General features: G+C 43.3%; 1 protein-coding gene across 2 annotated transcripts in view; it reads left to right on the forward strand.

Annotated features, from left to right (window-relative positions):
• Positions 1-529: 529 nt before the first annotated feature.
• impdh1b (IMP (inosine 5'-monophosphate) dehydrogenase 1b) overlaps positions 530-22050 on the forward strand; it is a 42772-nt gene continuing 21251 nt past the window's right edge. Inside the window, exons 1-3 of one of the 2 annotated variants that reach the window (XM_083757835.1) lie at positions 530-660; positions 6252-6350; positions 7738-7815. In XM_083757835.1, coding sequence (XP_083613961.1) covers positions 6253-6350; positions 7738-7815 — 176 coding nt within the window. In that variant the 5' untranslated portion in view covers positions 530-660; position 6252. The remainder of the gene's footprint in view (positions 661-6251; positions 6351-7737; positions 7816-22050) is intronic. The other variant, XM_083757836.1, reaches the window with a different exon arrangement.

A 22050-nucleotide genomic window follows, 5' to 3' on the forward strand; every position in this document is an offset into this window, starting at 1 on the left:
GGGGGTCAATTTACAAACAATTTAAGCATCCAGCAGACGCTCTTAATCCAGAGCGATTTACATTAAGCAGGAACAAAAAAGCATGGGAATAATACATCACATAAAAAGCATTTATCATGAAACATGCGTAAGCTAAGAACGTCCTTGTTATCTTGATTCTTGACATGACAAGGTTTGACAACCAATGTCTCCACTCACTGTACTGTAGTGTACTGTTCTCTGCTGTACACCAATGTCTCCACTCACTGTAGTGTACTGTACTCTGCTGTACACCAATGTCTCCACTCACTGTACTGTACTCTGCTGTACACCAATGTCTCCACTCACTGTACTGTAGTGTACACTGTACTCTGCTGTACTCTGCTTCCACTGTACACCCAGCCCGAGTCAGACTGGAGAGAAGAGAGGAGAGGGCTAAAACACGTGGTAGATGGTGGGAGGAGTGAGGCAGGGAGAGAGGGGATGTGACGCCGTATGACTGCCACTACATAACACACACACACACACACACACACACAGCAGCCAAGCAAGCTCAACCCGTTTGCTTTTCTAGCTATAGAGTCGCCGGGCCGGGGGTAGTGTACCATTTATTATTTACTGTATAGTGTGTGGAGCGACTGTATAGAGACACGCCGCTGGACTTCTGCTCTGTTCTTCAAGGTAATAAGAAAAAAAGAGACATTTTGTGCACAAGTTGAGTTCTTCTTTCTCCTTTAAAAAAAAAAACTCGAAACGTGGACAACGTGTCATCATCATCATCACATCACCATAAGCCCTTTAGCCCGTTTTGGTGTTAGCATCATGTTATGCTTTAGCTATTGAAAAATAGCAGATCTACAAGCTCATAGCGCGCCACCGAGTGGCGCGCTACGAGCTTGTAGGTCTGCTATTTTTGTCCCATAAGGAAATAGCTGATCGCGTTGCTGCTACATGTGTGTGCTAACCGACCGTAGCACACATGTGTGTGTGTGACTGTGTGTGTGTGTGTGTGTGTGTGTGTGTGTGTGTGTGTGTGTGTGCGTGTGACGGTGTGTGCAAAGTGTACGTGGAGCAGTGTCGCGCACCCCCCCCAAAAAAGAAATGGATAAATAAATAGCCGATCGGATATTTTTGAGCTTCTACATCTGCTAGTTTTATGGTGCATATTAAGGCATGCTTTCAGACGGCAACACAACACAGAACAAAACAAATCACCACTTCTCTTTCGGTTAAACATTGGTTTATCTTTCAGACCATTATCCTACAGCTATACACCCCGATCTGACAGCATTATTGTTTTGTATCACATTCATGTAGCGGCTACATTAATGTGATACAATTTATCATAGGCTACATTGTAGCCTATGATACAATCCTATTGTGGTTGATGATCTTGGATGGTCTCAAATGGAGACTTAACGGACGGTGTCATCATTGCTCACAGTGATATAACAGACCTGATGGCTGAGGATGGGAGGGGTTCTTATCTTTATAGGCTATATGGACCATTACTAAATCAGTATCAAATCTTAGACGCACACTGCACAACGCTGATTCCTTTAAATCGGGAGTGTCACATTCCACCCATCATATATATATATATATATATATATATATATATATATATATATATATACACACATATACATATAACTGCTGTCGTCTGACATGTTAAACCCGTTCAACCCGGAACCGACTCATATTGAAATTGAAAGCCAGTCACACATGCGTCTTTAAAGGTCAGACTTAAACATTACAGTAAACAGTAAAGGCAGTGTGGTTGGAAACAGTGCTGCATGTGTGTGTGTGTGTGTGTGTGTGTGTGTGTGTGTGTGTGTGTGTGTGTGTGTGTGTGCACACCGCACTGCATCCATGCTGTGCTACTGTTGACACACTGACTGCTGCTGTTACATATGTGGGTTAGTTAGGGCCTATAAATATATTGGCAGAGATGAGATGTGTTGTAACTTGCAAGTAACCTCATAACTGTTTCTGTATTATTATTATTATTATTTTATGTAGACCTCAAAGGCAGCCTTGTTGTGTGTGTTATGCAACGTAATGTATAGCCTACAGCAGTATATGTTGTTCACCTATATAATGTAGAGGTCACCAGGCCAATAGTTGAGATAAGCAGAGCTAAATATGTCATTATTCATTAGGTGTGTCTGCGACTCTGCGTGCACATCCAACTTGTCTCATTCTGTTCATACGTAACCTTACAGTAGCCTATGCAATGTTACATGGGTGTGTGTGTGTGTGTGAGACACGTATGCATGTGTAAATATATAACCTATTTACAACATGGCCTTTGTATTATGTAACCTTACAACATATAGCCTATGTAACCTTACAACATATAGCCTATAGCCTATGTAACCTTACAACATATAGCCTATGTAACCTTACAACATATAGCCTATGTAACCTTACAACATATAGCCTATAGCCTATGTAACCTTACAACATATAGCCTATGTAACCTTACAACATATAGCCTATAGCCTATGTAACCTTACAACATATAGCCTATGTAACCTTACAACATATAGCCTATAGCCTATGTAACCTTACAACATATAGTCCATAGCCTATGTAACCTTACAACATATAGCCTATGTAACCTTACAACATATAGCCTATAGCCTATGTAACCTTACAACATATAGCCTATGTAACCTTACAACATTAGCCTATAGCCTATGTAACCTTACAACATATAGTCCATAGCCTATGTAACCTTACAACATATAGCCTATGTAACCTTACAACATATAGCCTATAGCCTATGTAACCTTACAACATATAGTCCATAGCCTATGTAACCTTACAACATATAGCCTATAGCCTATGTAACCTTACAACATATAGTCCATAGCCTATGTAACCTTACAACATATAGTCCATAGCCTATGTAACCTTACAATGTATTGTATAGAGGCTATGTCACCTTACAACAAATACCAAAACAATCTCCTCCAAAACATGCAAATCCGGTGACCTCTGAGCAGTCTCTACCTGTTGTTCCTAAACGTAAACTATGCCTAAACTTAAAACGTAAACTATGCCTAAACTTAACCTAACCTTATTCCTAACCGCTCAGTAAAACAAACTATGCCTAAACCTAACCTAACCTTATTCCTAACCGCTCAGTAAAACTAACTATGCCTATTAACCTAACCTTGTTCCTAAACCTAACCTCGGTGAAACTATGCCTAAACCTAACCTTGTTCCTAAACGTAACCTCAGTAAAACTATATCCCTGAACCTAACCTTATTCCTAAATAAATGTAACCTCAATGAAACTAACCCTAAATGTATTTCTAATCGGTTGACGATCGACTTGTCTAAGGGTGAGCCTTCCGGTTACCCCTTACAACATACGGTTGTAGGGGGTTCTCAACCTTTTAAATTTTAAGGTCCCCCATAACACAGAGTGTACATACAAGGTTCCATTTGTACACTCTGAGAGAGTTAGACTTGTAAAGTGTTATTTATATAGTAATATGTTCGGTGGTGAGGACCGGTGACCACCGAACTACAACATGACGTCACTGAGCCGCGGTGAAGAGCAAACCACCGCCCCAGCCCTTCTCTCTGTTTTTACTCACCACCACTCCACGTTATTACAGCTCCGGTGGTCACCTCACCACCGGAGCGGTCGTCACCTCACCACCGCTCCGGTGGTCATCTCACCACCGGAGCGGTGGTCACCTCACCACCGAAAATCCAGACTGTGAATAGGCCTTAAGAGTCTCATTTGGACCCCACTGTGAGAGCCACTGGCCTATGTGCTCGTAGCTGTATATTATGATCGGTGTGTCACTGTCGCCCATATTTGAGTCGACCTCCAGCCATACTAGTGTCGGCAGCATGGTGTTTGTGTTGCCAGGTCTGACTACCTCCAGCCATACTAGTGTCAGCAGCACACATGCCGTGTTTGTGTTGCCAGGTCTGACTTACATGGTTTGATTTAGGGATGCCAAACGACTCATATTTGGCCAATCGACGAATCGAGGCCGAAAATCGACGTGTCGAACGACCTTTTTCCTTTTTTTTCATTATTTTTATATTTTTGTTGTTGCTGCGCAGCAGTTGAGGAGAACGCAACTATGCATTCCTTTAAGCAACACAACTTCTGCAGCTGCATCCATATGTTTAGAATTTGCATAAATGATCAAATCCCAATAATAAAAAAATAAACTTTATTTTGTAAAGGAGCAGCGGTGCTATCTGCTAGTAGTCCCAACTCTCAAGTGTCTGCAGCCTGTCACGAGCCCCGTAATGAACGCACGTTGTTCCGTATTTTAATGTCGGGTCGGAGAATAAATACAGTATGAATGACGGCGGGATTTATTTGACAACTCTGTCCTGCTTTCTTCACGAGAGAAGAGCGCTCACCGCTGCTAATATGGTAGCAGACCTGTGGCTGTCAGTTCACTTTACGGCATGTGTAGACTGTATATGAGATGTGAACCTGGGTCTGGGTCTGGGAAGCAGAGCTGCAGCCATTGGCTCATGATACGAGCACACGACCAATGGGACAGATCATTCAGTGTTGCTAAGATACCACCCCCCACCAAACACACACACACACACACACACACACACACCCTTGGACGATGGGGTCTATTCTCAAACTCAGAGCCACAGCGCTCTGCTCAAAGTTAATTTGCATGTGACGAGCCACTGACAGGCGCAGCACAGCAGTGTCACACAGACAAACACGTACCTCTCCCATTTGGAAAACATTTGAAACGGCAACGTTTATAACATTTTACATTATAAAAAAAATAATACAAATAAAAACGATTTTTCGACTCATACGTTTTGAGTCGCGGGAGGCATGAGTCGAAAATCTAGTCGATTTTCAACTTTTTTCAACATCCCTAGTTTGATTCTTTACGCTTTTTGTTTCCTGTAAGACAGACCGTGGCTCCCCAACGTTTTCTGGATCAGGGCCCACTTGAACATTTTCAAAAGTATTTGCGGCCCACCCATCTGACCGACTGAACACTTATGTAAATGGTGTGTGCTGTGTGCATTTTTTAAAGTTAACTGTTCATTTAATGATCAATCAATTGTGTTCCAGATTGGATCAATGGAACTATAACGTGAAAACTTTTTTTTCCAATGTATCAAAGAAAAACGTTTTCTTTGATAACATTTTTACAATGTTATAATAACTAGTGGTTTTGCAGAGTGCTGCCTCTCTCATAGTACAGTGTCACTGTGTCTCTGCTGATGGAAGGAGAGAGGGAGTGCAGAATGCTATGTCTCTCTCTCTCTCTCTCTCTCTCTCTGCTGCCAGGTGCACTGACCCGGGTCTGGCTGACTGGAGGAGATGTTTCTGTTGCCATGGTTATGTCTTTTTATTTCTGAGAAGGTCATATAAGCTCTTTGTCGGTAAACAAGGCTGTGTAGCTAGCTGCTCCACACTGGACCGGGCTGGCTGTAGCCAGGCACCAGAATCTATGGTTTTAACCACTGTCTTAACCCATTAAAGACCCGAGGCCGAAACTACACATAATGCCTTCTCGGTTCTCTTCACTTTCAATATCATTTTTCAAAAAAGTTAAAAAATAGCTCGCTGTGAGCTTGTATATACATATATCTGCTTGTATATGTCATATATCTGCTTGTATATACATATATCTGCTTGTATATGTCATATATCTGCTTGTATATACATATATCTGCTTGTATATGTCATATATCTGCTTGTATATACATATATCTGCTTGTATATGTCATATATCTGCTTGTATATACAGGTTATATCAGCTTGTATATAGTATACAAGCAGCCGATGCCCTTAGCTGTGTTGCACTGGATCGTTCATCTTAGATCGCCGTCGCCATAATAATCCATTCTATCCGTTTCTTTCAATGGCCTGTATCTCTATTCCTTGTCCCAGATGGCATTTTGGTCAAAACAGTGTTTCTTTGACGGCACAGAGCCGACGCTGTGGAGCTCTCCAGAGCCCCCAGGTTTGGATTCACATTGTCAACAAGGCCGGCCCAGCTCCGTGTAGTTTCCAAATTTAGGTCTACTGCGAACTGACCGGAAATGGCGGCTTTTCAAAATAAGAGCTCAAATTAAAAAAATGCTGGCATGAATTGGGTCCTAATTTTTCAATAAATGATAGCATAAATGATGTGTTCATCTGTGTGCTTTCTCTCTCCACAGCATGGCAGATTATTAATCTGTGCTTTCTCTCTCCACAGCATGGCAGATTATTAATCTGTGTTCTTTCTCTTCTCTCTCCACAGCATGGCAGATTATCTGATCAGTGGCGGTACCGGTTACGTCCCTGAAGACGGCCTCTCAGCCCAGCAGCTCTTCTGCGTCGGAGATGGCCTCACGTACAAGTGCGTTCATCTTCATCTTCCTCTTCATCGCTCAAATGTTATGCACTGCTAAACTAGACCAGTGATTCTCAACCTTTTGGTAACCTCAAGAACCCTCAGGTTTTATACGCATTATTGGGGCCACGGATCCCCGTTTGATGTTATCTACATACGAGACCCACCAGCCTACACCGTGAAACCCTCTTGTTATTTTAACTCTTAAGCGTGTATGAATGGAACCAAATTGACCCATTAGGGTGCAGTTCGGTTCCATTTGTACACTCTCTCAAGGGCCCATTTGGTTACTAGGTATGAATAATTTAGCTTGGGATAGGACCTTGGGGGGGGGGGGGGGGGCTGCATTAGTCCAAATGGACCCTTAAAGGTCTGCAACTCTCGGACTGTAGAAACGGAACCAATTTGGTTAATTGTGTACACTCCGTTATGGTTGAAATTAAAAGGTTTGAGAACCACTGATGTAGGAATACACCAACATTCCATTATTCATTGTTAAAGTGCAGCTATACAAGTCAATCTGGGAACTTGGTAAAACATAAATAATGTAAGGATATATATATATATAACGGTCGTGCAACATCAACTTGAAGCATTTCATTTAATTTATGACTGTAAATGAAACATGTTCCATGTGATAAATCACATGGTATCGTAATGGCATAGACTGGCATACATAACTCACCGATACCAGTATTTTTAGGCACAGTATCGGCAGCTTTTTCCGATACTATATCGGTATCGGAAACACAACTCTACTAATTTCAACATAAAACAGGTTCTCGTGATCTCCAAATGCTGCGCACACATACCGGGGGGGATGGGGTGGGGAGGTTGGTGTGGGGTGGGAGGGGGGGGGATGTGTGCGAGCTAGGCATGTAACGATATATCGCGATATATCGATATTGTATCCCGACGATATGTATCGATTTATTAAAAATAAAAATCGATTTTCAAAAAAAATAATAACTTATTTTTTAGGGGGGGCTAGTGTGTGATATGAAATGTCAGCTGTAATCATATTCCATCATATTCTCATGATTTTGGAGAGAAATGAGACAGTAGAGGCCTGGAGAGGGGAGCTGTATATGTGTCTGTGACTGTTCCCAGGTGATGGTCGTTATTGATGCTCATTAATACATCAAGGAAGGCAATTATCTTTGCAATGTAGTTAAATAAAAATTGTGAAAAAAGCTTTGGGGGGGAAGATTAATCACAAAAAAAAAAACATTTGGTAATTTCTCTGGAAAATCATTGTGTTGAAAATATCGTGAGAAATCGTATCGTGAACCTCATATCGTGATACGTATCGTATCGTGAGTTGAGTGTATCGTTACATGCCTAGTGCGAGCCGAACCGCCTTGTAACGGTCAAACACATTTTGAACCAGCAGATCTGCTGACGTCGTTGTCGTCTCCGACGGTCTAACGGCTGAAGAGCTTTGCTCTAACGGAGACGGGTTGACTTACAAGTGAGTAGAAAACAGTCGACTTCTAACCATTCTGTCACTGTATTGTGAAAAGAAAAGAGAAACTTTTCTCCTCAAGATGATGCTCGTACGACGAGGGGGAAGCAAATAATTGTCCCCACTAAAGATCTTCCCGTTGACTAAGACCAAGTAGTTTTGTAGTCATGCCAAATCCTTAACCTGATGTGCTGGTGTTGGTATGATTGTACGGAATGTGGCATGTGTGAATGCTGAAACTAATCTTGGTGACGGGGGATGATATTTGCTTCCAGCAGTAATATTGTGTGTAACTGCGTTAATGACTGTAACTAACAATCGTAGAAGTGCATGACCTGTTCTGTTGTGATTCCTCTGTCTTAACAGCTTGGCCCCTCATTCAAGCTCTGATTTATCAAAGCATTCATTCAGGCTCTGATCTATCTTAGAACTTAATGCGGGCTCCACTTTAGATTCATCAGACCTTCATTCAGGTTCTGATTTAACAGAACATGGTGGTTCTAATTGATCAGAACGTCATTCAAGCTTGTTTAACCTTTTTACTCACAAACTGCTCCTAAGCATGCACACTCTTGAAAAAGTCATCATGCATTTTCAGCTCTTATTTCTTTAGATTAATTTGTCTTTCTTACTAATAACATAAAACATTAATGTCAGTCATAGTGTGTATTAGTCCGAGTCGAGACAGAGTCCACAAGAGGCGAGACCCAGTCGAGATTGAGACCTTTTTTTCACATTCACATTTTTTCAATACTGTAAAGAAAAAATCACACCCGTGTGAACTGAGTGGTGCAACTCCCCTCTCTCCCCCCCCCCCCCCCTCTCTCTCTCTCTCTCTCTCTCTCTCTCTCTCTCTCTCATTAGCAGGCAACAGTGCAGCACTAATACTATCTCTCTCTCTGTTTCTGGCAAACAGCGCCCGTACTGGTACTCAGTCATACTCATGGTCATTAATACATAGGTAAACACATAGGTGAACACGGACACACGGACATTGCTGTTCCTTGGGAGTGGTTTCACCACTCAAAAATATCTAAATATGTTCTAAAGCACAGAAGCAGCAACAATGGATGATCGACACTATTTGAACTTGCGTTATGGGCAATTGGTTTTACAACCCAATGTTCAACATTTTCCTGGTACAAAGCTGTTCTGACCACAAATCTCAACTGTCACAGTTGTAAAATGATTGAAATGCCTAAACTCTCTCTCTCTCTCTCTCTCTCTCTCTCTCTCTCTCCTTAAAACATGGCTCAGAGTTACATCCTGTCGGAGCGTAGAGATCTCGTGTGTCCACATTCCAGCAGCACAAGTCAACGTTCAGTTCCCTTTAACCTGTAGCTCGTGTCAGACGCTCTGAACGCCAAGGCTTTGTAAATGCTTTGGAAAACCTCTGCTGTCGACTAGAGCCTCGACTGATGCCAGATTTTGTGGTATAATTGAGTATGTGACGAGAACATTTAACTTTAATGATGCAGTAAAATGAGCAATCAAGTAAGTGTAAAATACACAAACTGAGCATTTTATTTAACAGCTTAAGCCCTATTAAAAATGTGTCACATTGCAAGCTTGCAGATGTGCTATTTTTGAAAATGGCAGGCATGTGGAGTTGCGGACACATCTACTGCATGATTGCAGATGCCTCAAAGTCTAATGTCAGAATATTTTGGTCCGACGGAGCATTAGTCCGACTCTGGGTTAGGTTTAGGGGTGCTGCCCTGTGCTCGCTGTTATGGTGAGGGTGAGGGTTTGGGGTTAGGTTTAGGTGTGCGGTTATGGTGAGGGAGAGGGTTTGGGGTTAGGTTTAGGTGTGCTGCCCCGTGCTGGCGGTTATGGTGAGGGTTTGGGATAGGTAGTCGATGGGACCGATGGATCGCACCTATGCCCCGTCGGACAAAAGGCATGCACTCATTGGTCAGACTACTGTCAACCTGCAGCCTACAGCCCTATACACGCCATTTTGGAAAGAACTTGGGCCACTTCCCTACTTCCTTCATAGATGTTACAGATGATCCCTAATGAAGGCTCTGTTCCATTCTGGTCAAACAGAGTCAGTGTTAATGATACTAATGAAGGCTCTGTTCCATTCTGGTCAAACAGAGTCAGTGTTAATGATGCTAATGAAGGCTTTGTTCCATTCTGGTCAAACAGAGTCAGTGTTAATGATGGTAATGAAGGCTCTGTTCCATTCTGGTCAAACAGAGTCAGTGTTAATGATGCTAATGAAGGCTCTGTTCCATTCTGGTCAAACAGAGTCAGTGTTAATGATAGTAATGAAGGCTCTGTTCCATTCTGGTCAAACAGAGTCAGTGTTAATGATGCTAATGAAGGCTCTGTTCCATTCTGGTCAAACAGAGTCAGCGTTAATGATGCTAATGAAGGCTCTGTTCCATTCTGGTCAAACAGAGTCAGTGTTAATGATACTAATGAAGGCTCTGTTCCATTCTGGTCAAACAGAGTCAGTGTTAATGATGCTAATGAAGGCTCTGTTCCATTCTGGTCAAACAGAGTCAGTGTTAATGATAGTAATGAAGGCTCTGTTCCATTCTGGTCAAACAGAGTCAGTGTTAATGATGCTAATGAAGGCTCTGTTCCATTCTGGTCAAACAGAGTCAGCGTTAATGATGCTAATGAAGGCTCTGTTCCATTCTGGTCAAACAGAGTCAGTGTTAATGATACTAATGAAGGCTCTGTTCCATTCTGGTCAAACAGAGTCGGTGTTAATGATGCTAATGAAGGCTCTGTTCCATTCTGGTCAAACAGAGTCAGTGTTAATGATGCTAATGAAGGCTCTGTTCCATTCTGGTCAAACAGAGTCAGTGTTAATGATGCTGATGAAGGCTCTGTTCCATTCTGGTCAAACAGAGTCAGTGTTAATGATGCTAATGAAGGCTCTGTTCCATTCTGGTCAAACAGAGTCAGTGTTAATGATGCTAATGAAGGCTCTGTTCCATTCTGGTCAAACAGAGTCGGTGTTAATTATGCTAATGAAGGCTCTGTTCCATTCTGGTCAAACAGAGTCAGTGTTAATGATGCTAATGAAGGCTCTGTTCCATTCTGGTCAAACAGAGTCAGTGTTAATGATACTAATGAAGGCTCTGTTCCATTAAGGTCATACAGAGTCAAGGCCTATTCATAGTCTGGATTTTCGGTGGTGAGGTGACCACAGCTCCGGCGGTGAGGTGACCACCGGAGCTGAAATAACGTTGAGCGGTGGTGAGTAAAAACAGAGAAGGGCTGGAGCGGTGGCGGTGGTTTGCTCTTCACCGCGGCTCGTGACGTCATGTTGTAGTTCGGTGGTCATCTCAGTCACGTCATGTTGTAGTTCGGTGGTCACCTCAGTGACATCATGTTGTAGTTCGGTGGTCACCTCAGTGACGTCATGTTGTAGTTCGGTGGTCAGGTGGTCACCTCAGTGACGTCATGTTGTAGTTCGGTGGTCACCTCACCACTGAAATCCAGACTATGTATGAGCCTTCAGGGTGCTGATATTGTGGAAACACTGCTACCCCATGTGGGTCTCAAAGTGTGACATATATCTGACATAGCTCGTAGAAACTAAACGATCTTGTCGTTTTTTTTCTTTTTTAGCGCAATATCTTTCAAGCACTAGCTCTAGCACTGTCATGACGTCTGCTTTTTGTTACGCTGATTGGCTAGATGAGTCTTGTCTGTCAAGGCAACTACTTGCGCCCACTTTTCAAGCTGCCTATGGGACGACTGTGGCTCAGGAGGTAGAGCAGGTCGTCCAATGATCCATGGGTCGGCGGTTCGAATCCCGGCTCCTCCTCCTGTCTACATGTGGAAGTGTCCTTGGGCAAGACACTGAACCCCAAATTGCTCCTGATGTGCTGGTTGGTTGGTGCCTTGCATGGCTTCCGCCGCAATCGGTGTATGAATGTGTGTGAATGGGTGAATGTAATGCAATCTTGGATAAAGGCGCTATATAAATGCACCATTTACCATGTCCAGACTGATAACCAGGGGAGAAGCATAAGTGAATCCACGTTATCGGTTAGTAGTTATAGTTGTAACAATCGCCCTTTACTCATTCAAGGCAAATTATTAACTAATTAAGCAGGATCGTAGGGTTATAGTCAGAATTCTTTATATAGAGATGCTAATTAGCAATTGACAGAATCAAAAGTAGACAGTACACTTCACTGGTAACGCCTCTCCCTGTCTCTTTCCCTATCAAATAAAATAAACAGGCACACAAACTTAAACCAACAATCAATAGTTATTTCCCAAGCCCCCCAAAGTCAGCAGAGAATAAAGTCCGCGTCCGTCGTCCGCCTCAAATGAGGCGCGCATACACAAGTGTAGAACTGTCCCAAACTTCCAACGCAACGAAAAGTTCCTCTGCTCAAAAACGGTCCAACGGAAACATGAAAACGCTCGGGGTACCCCTATATTTATGATCCTTAAAGAACACTTTTGGAACGGTCTCACCGGTAGTAGCAGTATCCCTGTTAGCCTCCAAACACCGGCAGGTAATCCTCAATTCCAACGCCGATCCCCGACGGCAGCGGCATACGTGATGCCCAATCCGCTGGGCCCGACTGTTCCTTATAATTTACTGTGGCTGCAGATACGCTCGTTTAAACATTAAATAGCTGCCTCAATGTAAACGCTATCTGGCGCCTGGAGCTCCTCTCCTCTGTGCAGGCCTGCACTCTGTTTGTTGTGACATCTCTCCTCCCCGTGTGTCACTTCCTCTACTAACCTTGGGTGGTGACAATCAACCAGTCACTGACAGCTGTCAATCACCCCTGTACCAGACCCGTTACCTTTCACATATGAATAGAAGATAACAATATTTAAATACTCAGCATCACACGTTACATTTCTTTACATAAACAATAACCTGCATAGGTAAAATAAAGCAGAAAAACATTGAAATGTGCTTCGTCACATAGTTAGTTATCAGTCCAAAGCCAGGCTACTGCTGGATGGCCTCGGGATCATATTCATTCATATTCACGGAGCATACGTTATCGTCACGGCAGCACAAATCAATCCAATTTACTACTTTACGACGGGTCTTGCTTGAATTAGCGTTGGAGGCGATACAACAAGGCCCCTCCCAAAGGTCACTGGAGGGAGGACGGACGGACGGACGAACAATCCCTCCCATTGATTAACGCCTGGTCACGAATGCCACTTTCACCCCCCCCCCTTCTCCCATAGTAAGCTAATTGAATATGAAACGTGATGACTTTGAGCCTGTGTGACTGAAAGAACGTCCGGGGCTGTTAATGAAGTGCATGACGGTCAAAGTGGAGGTTGTGCACATGACTGTCCTGAGACACATGGTCATGTGTTAGTCATGTTGTAGTTCACCTAACCACCGAAAGTCCAGACTATGTATGAGCCTTAAGTCCCATTCACCTTGATTTCATCCCTGTTGTAGGCCCAGTTATTTTTGTCGACAAAACTATGGCGAAAACGGTTTGACTTTGATCTTTTTCACTGACAAACTAAATAAAAAAACTACTGAGCTATGATGACTGAGACTAAATATATTGACAATATAGATCACGGATTAAGAAAATATACTAAAATGTTAGGGAGGGACTAGTGGAGAAGAGATGGAGTAGAAGTAACAGACGGGTACGTTTTATTTTGTTTGCGCTCTGAAAACAGCTGGTCTACAAGCTCTAGTCTACACGTTGTGGTCTTGTAGATCGTCTACAAGCTCAACACGCTGTGTGCTTGTAGATCGTCTACAAGCTCAACACGTTGTGTGCTTGTAGATCGTCTATTTCCAGTGTGCTTGTAGATCGTCTATTTCCCAGAGCGCAACCAAGTCTAAAATTGTGGGTTCCAACGCCATCAAGGCCAATAATGCCAAAATGCATTTTAGTCACAACAAAATCACCTGTAGATTTTGGTGATTGTCTGACATTTGACTAGTTGACTAGACTGATTTCAGATGACTAAAATATGACTAAAACTAAATGGAATTCAAATAAAAAAAACTGACTAAACCTTGTCCTCAAACCTTTACCATTTTGGGCTGGAACCCCTTTTGGTGTTAGCATTATGTCATGCTTTAGCTATTGAAAAATAGCAGATCTACAAGCTCATAGCGCGCCACCGAGTGGCGCACTACGAGCTTGTAGGTCTGCTATTTTTGGAAAATCGAAGAACGACTGACACGGAAACATAGCTTTTACAGAGAACTGTCAGGATGTAGAAGACATTTATAGAATCTGATCTCAGGTCAGAATGGTAAACTGTCAGGATGTAAAAGAACATTTATAGAATCTGATCTCAGGTCAGAATGGGTTAAACATCATGTGTTCCTACTTCCTAATGGATCCAATGTAGTTTACTATGTAGTCACGAGTTCCAGTTAATACTTTTCATTTGGTTAAATATTTATAAAATACACAGACGGACGTTTCCACTTACAGCCTGGCCTCCCTATTCTGGGCATGTCATATCGTAGGCCAAACATTTCAAAATGTTTCAAAGGTGGCAATTCTGTGTTTTGCCGATCTACAATGTCACAACTTTCACGTGATGTGACTGTAGCTTGGCTATTATCATCACACTGTGTGTGTGTGTGTGTGTGTGTGTGTGTGTGTGTGTGTGTGTGTGTGTGTGTGTGTGTGTGTGTGTGTGTGTGTGTGTGTGTGTGTGTGTGTGTGTGTGTGTGTGTGTGATCTACAACACAAGCTACTTGTCCTCCACTAAAAATCACATTTGGACTTAATGATTATTATTACTGGAGCGCAGAGCAGGTCTCCCTGAGTGTCTGTTGTTGAAATGTCCTTCAAATTGTCCTATGTGTAACATATGTCTTGTGACACACAGACACACGCACACAGAGACACACGCGCACACAGAGACACACACACACACACACACACACAGAGAAGGGAGACATACGACAGGAATCCTATGAGTGGAATCGGGTTCAAACTGGGGTCGTTAATGACTCACAAGGAGCATGTGATCTGTGCGCTGATGACATCAAGTTTAAGTTCAAAAGAAAGTGCACTAGATTCACAGACATTTCCACTGCATGTTGTAGTGGAAATGTACATTCTTCGCATTCAATGTGAACTCAAAGTCATTGTTTGTAATTTATTTATTTTAGAGGCGACACGGCGACATTCAGGGTGAATAGTGTTACAGCGTTGTCTATGAAATGGAACTCTAGAAAATGTGCCTCCTCTTTTTGAAGTTATATGATATGATATAGTACTTTATTGTCAGTTCACACTGAAATGTGTCTTGCGACCCAGCAGCCAAGTATGCAGAACACATATACACACATTTGACATAACACAAAGAACAAGACAATTTACATACATAAAGACATGAAGACAAGAGCAATATCCACCGCTTAGATTATCCTGTGGCTACTACAACTCCTGATTAAGCCTCAAGGTCGACTGGTGGACAAAGGACCTCTTTAGTCTGACCTTATTGTATGCTGGTACACCATATCTCCTTCCTGAAGGTAGCAACCTATATTCTCCATACAACACATGCTTAGTATTAGAGGTGATATTCCTTGCTAACCGTAGGATGCTGTTATCATACGTGGATGTACAGTATAAAGTTTCTGATGTTGTTGTCCAACAATCTTTGAACAAATTTTCAGTACAATCTTTGAACAAATGTTCAGTACAAATTGTAACAGGAGTCCAGAGCGTAGTTGTCTGGGATGGAATGTTATACTGTACACTGTACAGTATAACAGTGTACAGTCACAAACATGGATATTCAGTTCTATGCCTTGAGCAGAAATGTATTAATGCTTTCCACAGTAGGTGGAGCATACAGTATATAACACAAACGCATAAGACACTGGTAAGCAACAGGCGGTCTGTAAATGTATATATAATTTATATAGCGCTTTTATCCAAAGTGCTTTACATTGTGCATTACAGTCAGTCCCCCATTTAGGGTGGAAACCATACAAGGCACCAACCTTCAATATCTTGACTAAAGTGTCTAAATGGAGAATCTACTCACACCTGAATCACCCTGCTGGGCAAGACCTACGCTGTAAAGGCTATCATTTGTTTGGGGCGGAAGTTGCATGATTTTAGCGGAAGTATCGCCCAAGTGATGCTTTACAAAACGGTTTACATTCTCCGCGAATGAAACGAGTGTTGTGATTGGTCGGGACAATATCGTATCCGGAGTAGCAAGTAGCATGATTGTATGTACAGTTTGTATGTACAGTATGTACAGTTCTCTTTCCTCTTTAGGCTCTTGGATGATGTTTTGTGTTAAAAATATCTTATCTAATGTATCTAAGAAGAGACCATCTTATCTAATATAAGACGAGACCTTGAACATTTCAATAACTCTTGTTTTTCTCTATTCAAAAGGGAGTTTAATCGTATCTCTTTCTATGCAAAAATGATTACACTACTAGCATTTATATTTATCTGTAACAAATGGTTAAGGCAGTTCTATCTGTATGCAATATAGTTATTATTATTATTATAAGGCCAGAATTTGGTTCTCCCAGTAACCGGCAGAGTAGTTCCGGAGAAACGGATTGTGTGTCCTTGCTCATTCCCTGATGGACTGATGGAGGGGAGCTACTGGGACGTAAGTTGGGATTTGATCAACCCTGGCTGGGTCGCCCATGAGTGAGGGGTTCTGATGTTGGTAGACCCGAAACCCCGTTGACCTTAGGAAACATCACTGAGGATACGTCCCAGGTGCATCCATGACCTCAGGATACATCACTGAGGATACGTCCCAGGTGCATCCATGACCTCAGGATACATCACTGAGGATACGTCCCAGGTGCATCCATGACCTCAGGATACATCACTGAGGATACGTCCCAGGTGCATAGAGAGAGAGAGAGAGAGAGAGAGAGAGAGAGAGAGACTGACTCAGTTCACACGAGTGTGATTTATTTGTTATAAGGTGGCCTGTCGCAAGTTCCAGTTTTTAAATGTGCCATTGATTCTGTTGTGGGTCAGCTGGTCCACCATCTAATGCCTTGCCTTACACGTACATAACTGTTCTGAGTCGATCCCCCTGACATACAGTACAGGATTCACTGTCTGAGATCTAGAATACTGTATTCTACCACAGGTCGTTTCGAGGAATAAATCTGATTGGTTGAAACAGCCTTCTAGCCGTGGGTTAAACCAGCACCGTTCACCACCTAATCAAAACAAAGAATTCAGCCGCTCTGTTCTCCCAGAGCGCTAGCAAACTCGGTGGCTAGGCTAGCTAGTTTATTGGGACATTTGTGGTCGTAGTGACTATACATCTGTCATTAAAAGAAAATATTCTTTCAGCGATTTTCTTAGTTTAGTGATGCTTGCGGAACTCGACTTCGTCTCGTTCCTGACCGCATCACTGTCGTGGCAATAATCACGTTAACCCACACCCTCTCGTGTAATATTGCTTAATTATACACACTAGCCCTTACCCGTTGTGAGATACTTGGTGATATCTGGTGGCCGTGGGGGGTACTGCGCCCAATTCACTAATAAATTCATTATTAATAATTAATAATGTGTCAAATCGAAAAAAGGGCTCCCTTAAGACCTCCATATTCATATGGTCAATGCCTCTGTGAAAAGTGTGGGAGTGATTGGTGCAGGCAATGAGAAGATAAGTGTTTGTTTCTGACACACAGACATTGTTAGAATTATAGTATGATGATACATAACTGTCCTGAGTCGATCCTCCTGACATACATAATTCACTGTCTGAGATCTAGTATACTGTATTTATTATGACTGACTTCTGTTTGTGGCATTCTGGACCACGCCCCTTAGCTTAGCGTCATGCATTTGTCTACATTTACCATTCAAATGGAGACCACATTGAAACGTCACCTAGCCAGTGTTTTTCTTCAGTAAGGCTGTACGTTGTGGAGTATGAGGTTGGCATGGTTAGATCTAACCTGGCCGGTAATTTATCTCTTAAACAACTTGCTTGATTACTGGTTTATTTTTAGACTTTGTGCACGCCCGCAATGTCTGTTGCCTTCCATGATTATATACAGTATATATACTGTATGCTACAGTCACACCAGGGCATTTACTGCAGCTACTCATAAATAATGTATGTATAGAATGTAGACACACACACACACACACACACACACACACACACACACACACACACACACACACACACACACACACACACACACACACACACAGTACAGTACAGACAACAATGGAAAGTAGTTTAAGAATCTTTCTGTATGATCCTGGTATCCAACTCTGTTGTGTGTTAGTATAGGTCAGGACATGAGTCAACCCATTACAGCATGTGTGTCATTTAAACTTTTTAGCCGGGGTCCCGACCACTGTTTTAGGGTGTGTCTGATGCTGGGAGGACTGATGGGTCAGTGACTATAGAGTGCTGAGGTTTTGTGGCGGGACCTTAACTGCTGGCAGATGTTTCTCTGTGTGTGTGTGTGTGTGTGTGTGTGTGTGTGTGTTTGTGTGTGTGCGCCTGGTCTGGTCTCGTCTCGTCCCTGGGACTGTGACTGTGTTGATGTTTTGCGGGTGTCTGGACTGTGGGAGCCGAGGCTAAATGGGACGGGACTCCTCCCGCTCCGCCCTCCATCCGGTCTTCCCGTAGTTCGCTGGGTTTTTATTTCAGGCCCGTTTCGTCTCCCCGGTCCCACACCCACACGAGAGCACTCTGTAAGAGGATAGGGCCCCCTTCTTTAGGGGTTAGGTTTAGGGCTCGCTGCTTTTTTCACTCTGTAAGAGGATAGGGCCCCCTTCTTTAGGGGTTAGGGTTGGGGTTTAGGGTTTAGGGCTCGCTGCTTTCTTCACTCTGTAAGAGGATAGGGCCCCCTTCTTTAGGGGTTAGGTTTAGGGCTCGCTGCTTTTTTCACTCTGTAAGAGGATAGGGCCCCCTTCTTTAGGGGTTAGGTTTAGGGCTCGCTGCTTTCTTCACTCTGTAAGAGGATAGGGCCCCCTTCTTTAGGGGTTAGGTTTAGGGCTCGCTGCTTTTTTCACTCTGTAAGAGGATAGGGCCCCCTTCTTTAGGGGTTAGGTTTAGGGCTCGCTGCTTTTTTCACTCTGTAAGAGGATAGGGCCCCCTTCTTTAGGGGTTAGGTTTAGGGTTTAGGGCTCGCTGCTTTCTTCACTCTGTAAGAGGATAGGGCCCCCTTCTTTAGGGGTTAGGGTTTGGGTTGGGGTTTAGGGTTTAGGGCCCGCTGCTTTAGGGCTTAGGGTTTGGGTTGGGGTTTAGGGTTTAGGGCTCGCTGCTTTAGGGCTTAGGGTTTGGGTTGGGGTTTAGGGTTTAGGGCTCGCTGCTTTCTTCACTCTGTAAGAGGATAGGGCCCCCTTCTTTAGGGGTTAGGGTTTGGGTTGGGGTTTAGGGTTTAGGGCCCGCTGCTTTAGGGCTTACGGTTTGGGTTGGGGTTTAGGGTTTAGGGCTCGCTGCTTTCTTCACTCTGTAAGAGGATAGGGCCCCCTTCTTTAGGGGTTAGGGTTTGGGTTTAGGGCCCGCTGCTTTAGGGCTTAGGGTTTGGGTTGGGGTTTAGGGTTTAGGGCCCGCTGCTTTAGGGCTTAGGGTTTGGGTTGGGGTTTAGGGTTTAGGGCTCGCTGCTTTAGGGTTTAGGACTCGCTGCTTTAGGGCTTAGGGTTTGGGTTTGGGTTTAGGGTTTAGGGCTCGCTGCTTTAGGGTTTGGGTTAGGGTTTAGGGCTCGCTGCTTTAGGGCTTAGGGTTTGGGTTGGGGTTTAGGGTTTAGGGCTCGCTGCTTTAGGGTTTGGGTTGGGGTTTAGGTTTTAGGGCTCGCTGCTTTAGGGCTTAGGGTTTGGGTTGGGGTTTAGTGTTTATGGTTTAGGGCTCGCTGCTTTCTTCCAAACGCCACTCTTTAACCCTTTGGAACCGGGAAACTAAGCATCTGTCGTTTTAGATGTTAGCCACCGCCATTATTTTATGCTTTGGCTATTCAAAACTAGCAGATCTACAAGCCCATAGCGCGTCACTTCGTACCACGATAATGAGCTTGTATATCTGCCATTTTATTTAATTATTTTCAACGTGTACATCTTTGAAATTACAGTCTTTTTTCCTTTTAAACTGCGAATATTTCTAACTCCCATCCTTGTTTCTGGGGGTCCCTGAAACAATAGTTTGAGATTGGGGTCTGCAGACAAGAGCCAAACGCCTCGTTTTGGGGGTCCTTGGCATGAAAAGGTTTGAGCACCACTGATTTACCCATTCTGGGCGGGAACCTCTTTTGGTGCCTCAAACATTATGTTATAATTTAGCTGTTGAAAAATAGCAGATCTACAAGCTCATAGCGCGCCACCGAGTGGCGCGCTACGAGCTTGTAGGTCTGCTGTTTTTGTTTAATCGTAAAAAAGCGGCACAAATCTTTGAATGGGTATATATTCTTTCAGAGCGAACGCTTTTTTTTATTTCGACGTCAAACAAGAAAAACAACATAAGATACTTGCATCTTATGTCGTTTATGTTAATAAAATGGACAAAGAAAAGTGTCCCGCAGTAAAACACTGAAGCAGGATGCTTCAGTATTCTGTGGTTCATTTTAGACGAGCTACTAAAGCTAGGCCACATTATTTAACTTGTCCTTTTCCAGCCAGCCTCCACCAACCACAACCTCTTCACACCCACCCATCCGCTGACGTACAAAGCACTGCTTATTCTCTCTCGCGATCTGTGTTTTCTCGCCCATCTGCCAAACCACCAGACAGACACATACAGCTGCCAGTGTGTGTCACACACACACACACACACACACACACACACACACACACACACACACACACACATCATGCCTCAACGTCTAGCTCTCATTCTCAGCCTCTTGTGGAGTTGTTGTAGTGCTGTTGTTGTTTAAGCCAGTGGTTCTCAACCTGTGGGTCGGGACCCCACAGGATTTTGTGGGATGCCTCAACTCCTAGGGTCACCCCGGTTGAAATATGATTGGGGGGGGGGCTGGAAAAGGTGGAGAACCCCAGGTTTAACCCATTCAAGACGTGAGGTCGATTCTAAAAACGTGTTCTAAAGTTTTCTGACAAAACTGTAAATATTACCATGGCTGGTAATCCTCGACTCCCAAACCCGACGGCCTTTACTGCACGTCATCTTTACTGCATGTCGGCCTACTGTCTGTCCCTCCATAAAAAATGTTAAAAAACCTGGCCAAAATCATATGTATTTGTGCGGTGCGTCACGCATCAATCGAAGACAGTTCACCGGCAGTCAATGACACATACTCGTAGCCTAATTGTCAATGACTGCTATATTCTCCATCTACCGAGCAATCTGCGTTCCTACTCTCACCTATGGTCATGAAGTATGGGTCATGACCCAAAGAATAAGGTCGCGAATACAAGCGGCATTAGACAACCTCTCTTTGAAAATGAACTATAGGCGCGTTATATTGTTGTATCGTTGTATCGCTTTGCGCTTGAAAGGCCCTTAATGCATGAAAAACACAGAAAAGAGACCACTTCCGCCTGACCCGGAAGTGATAGCCCTCCATCTTGGAGCCTCATCCTCATTGTAGGCTGTGTATCGATGAGCGATGGAGGAACTTTCTTAGCGCGATCAAAGTTTAGTCTTCGTGTTTTATAAGGTCCCAAAGATCGCAGTTTGTCTCATTTTGAGGAGAAAAATGACTATTAACCCATTTTGGTGTTAGCATTATCCATTATGCTATGCTTTAGCTATTGAAAAATAGCAGATCTACAAGCTCATAGCGCGCCACCGAGTGGCGCGCTACGAGCTTGTAGGTCTGCTATTTTTGAAAAATCAAAGAACCACTGACATAGAAACATAGCTTTTCCAGAAAACTATCATTTTCAACATGTTTAGAATCTGATCTCAGGTTAGAATGGGTTAAGTGTGTGCGGCGGATCGGGATGTAGGTGTTTCTACCATGTGAGTAAAAGCAAAAATATATATAAAAAAATATATATATATATATATATATATAATGAATTACTGGATTCAATGAAATTAAAAGACAGGTTTTCACGTTCTGGCAGAGGCGGGTCGAGGTCTGGTCCGTGGCTTAGATTGGGTTAAAGTATTTGTGACAATTGGGCAAGAGGACACATTTCTAATGTGTGCAGATTTACTGTAGCAAAGTACAACTAAAGGGGGGGGGGGGGACTATGACACAATTTACTTTATTTTGGTACAACGCCAGGCATTGGTTAACCTCTGGAGCAGGGGAGGGCAACTTTGACGATGGAGAGGGCCACTATATTTCCACACTCACTCCCTGGGGCCATATATTAC

This window comes from Protomyctophum parallelum (genome assembly GCF_964188405.1).
Source record: "Protomyctophum parallelum genome assembly, chromosome: 22".
In the NCBI taxonomy this organism is placed as follows: Eukaryota; Metazoa; Chordata; class Actinopteri; order Myctophiformes; family Myctophidae; genus Protomyctophum; species Protomyctophum parallelum.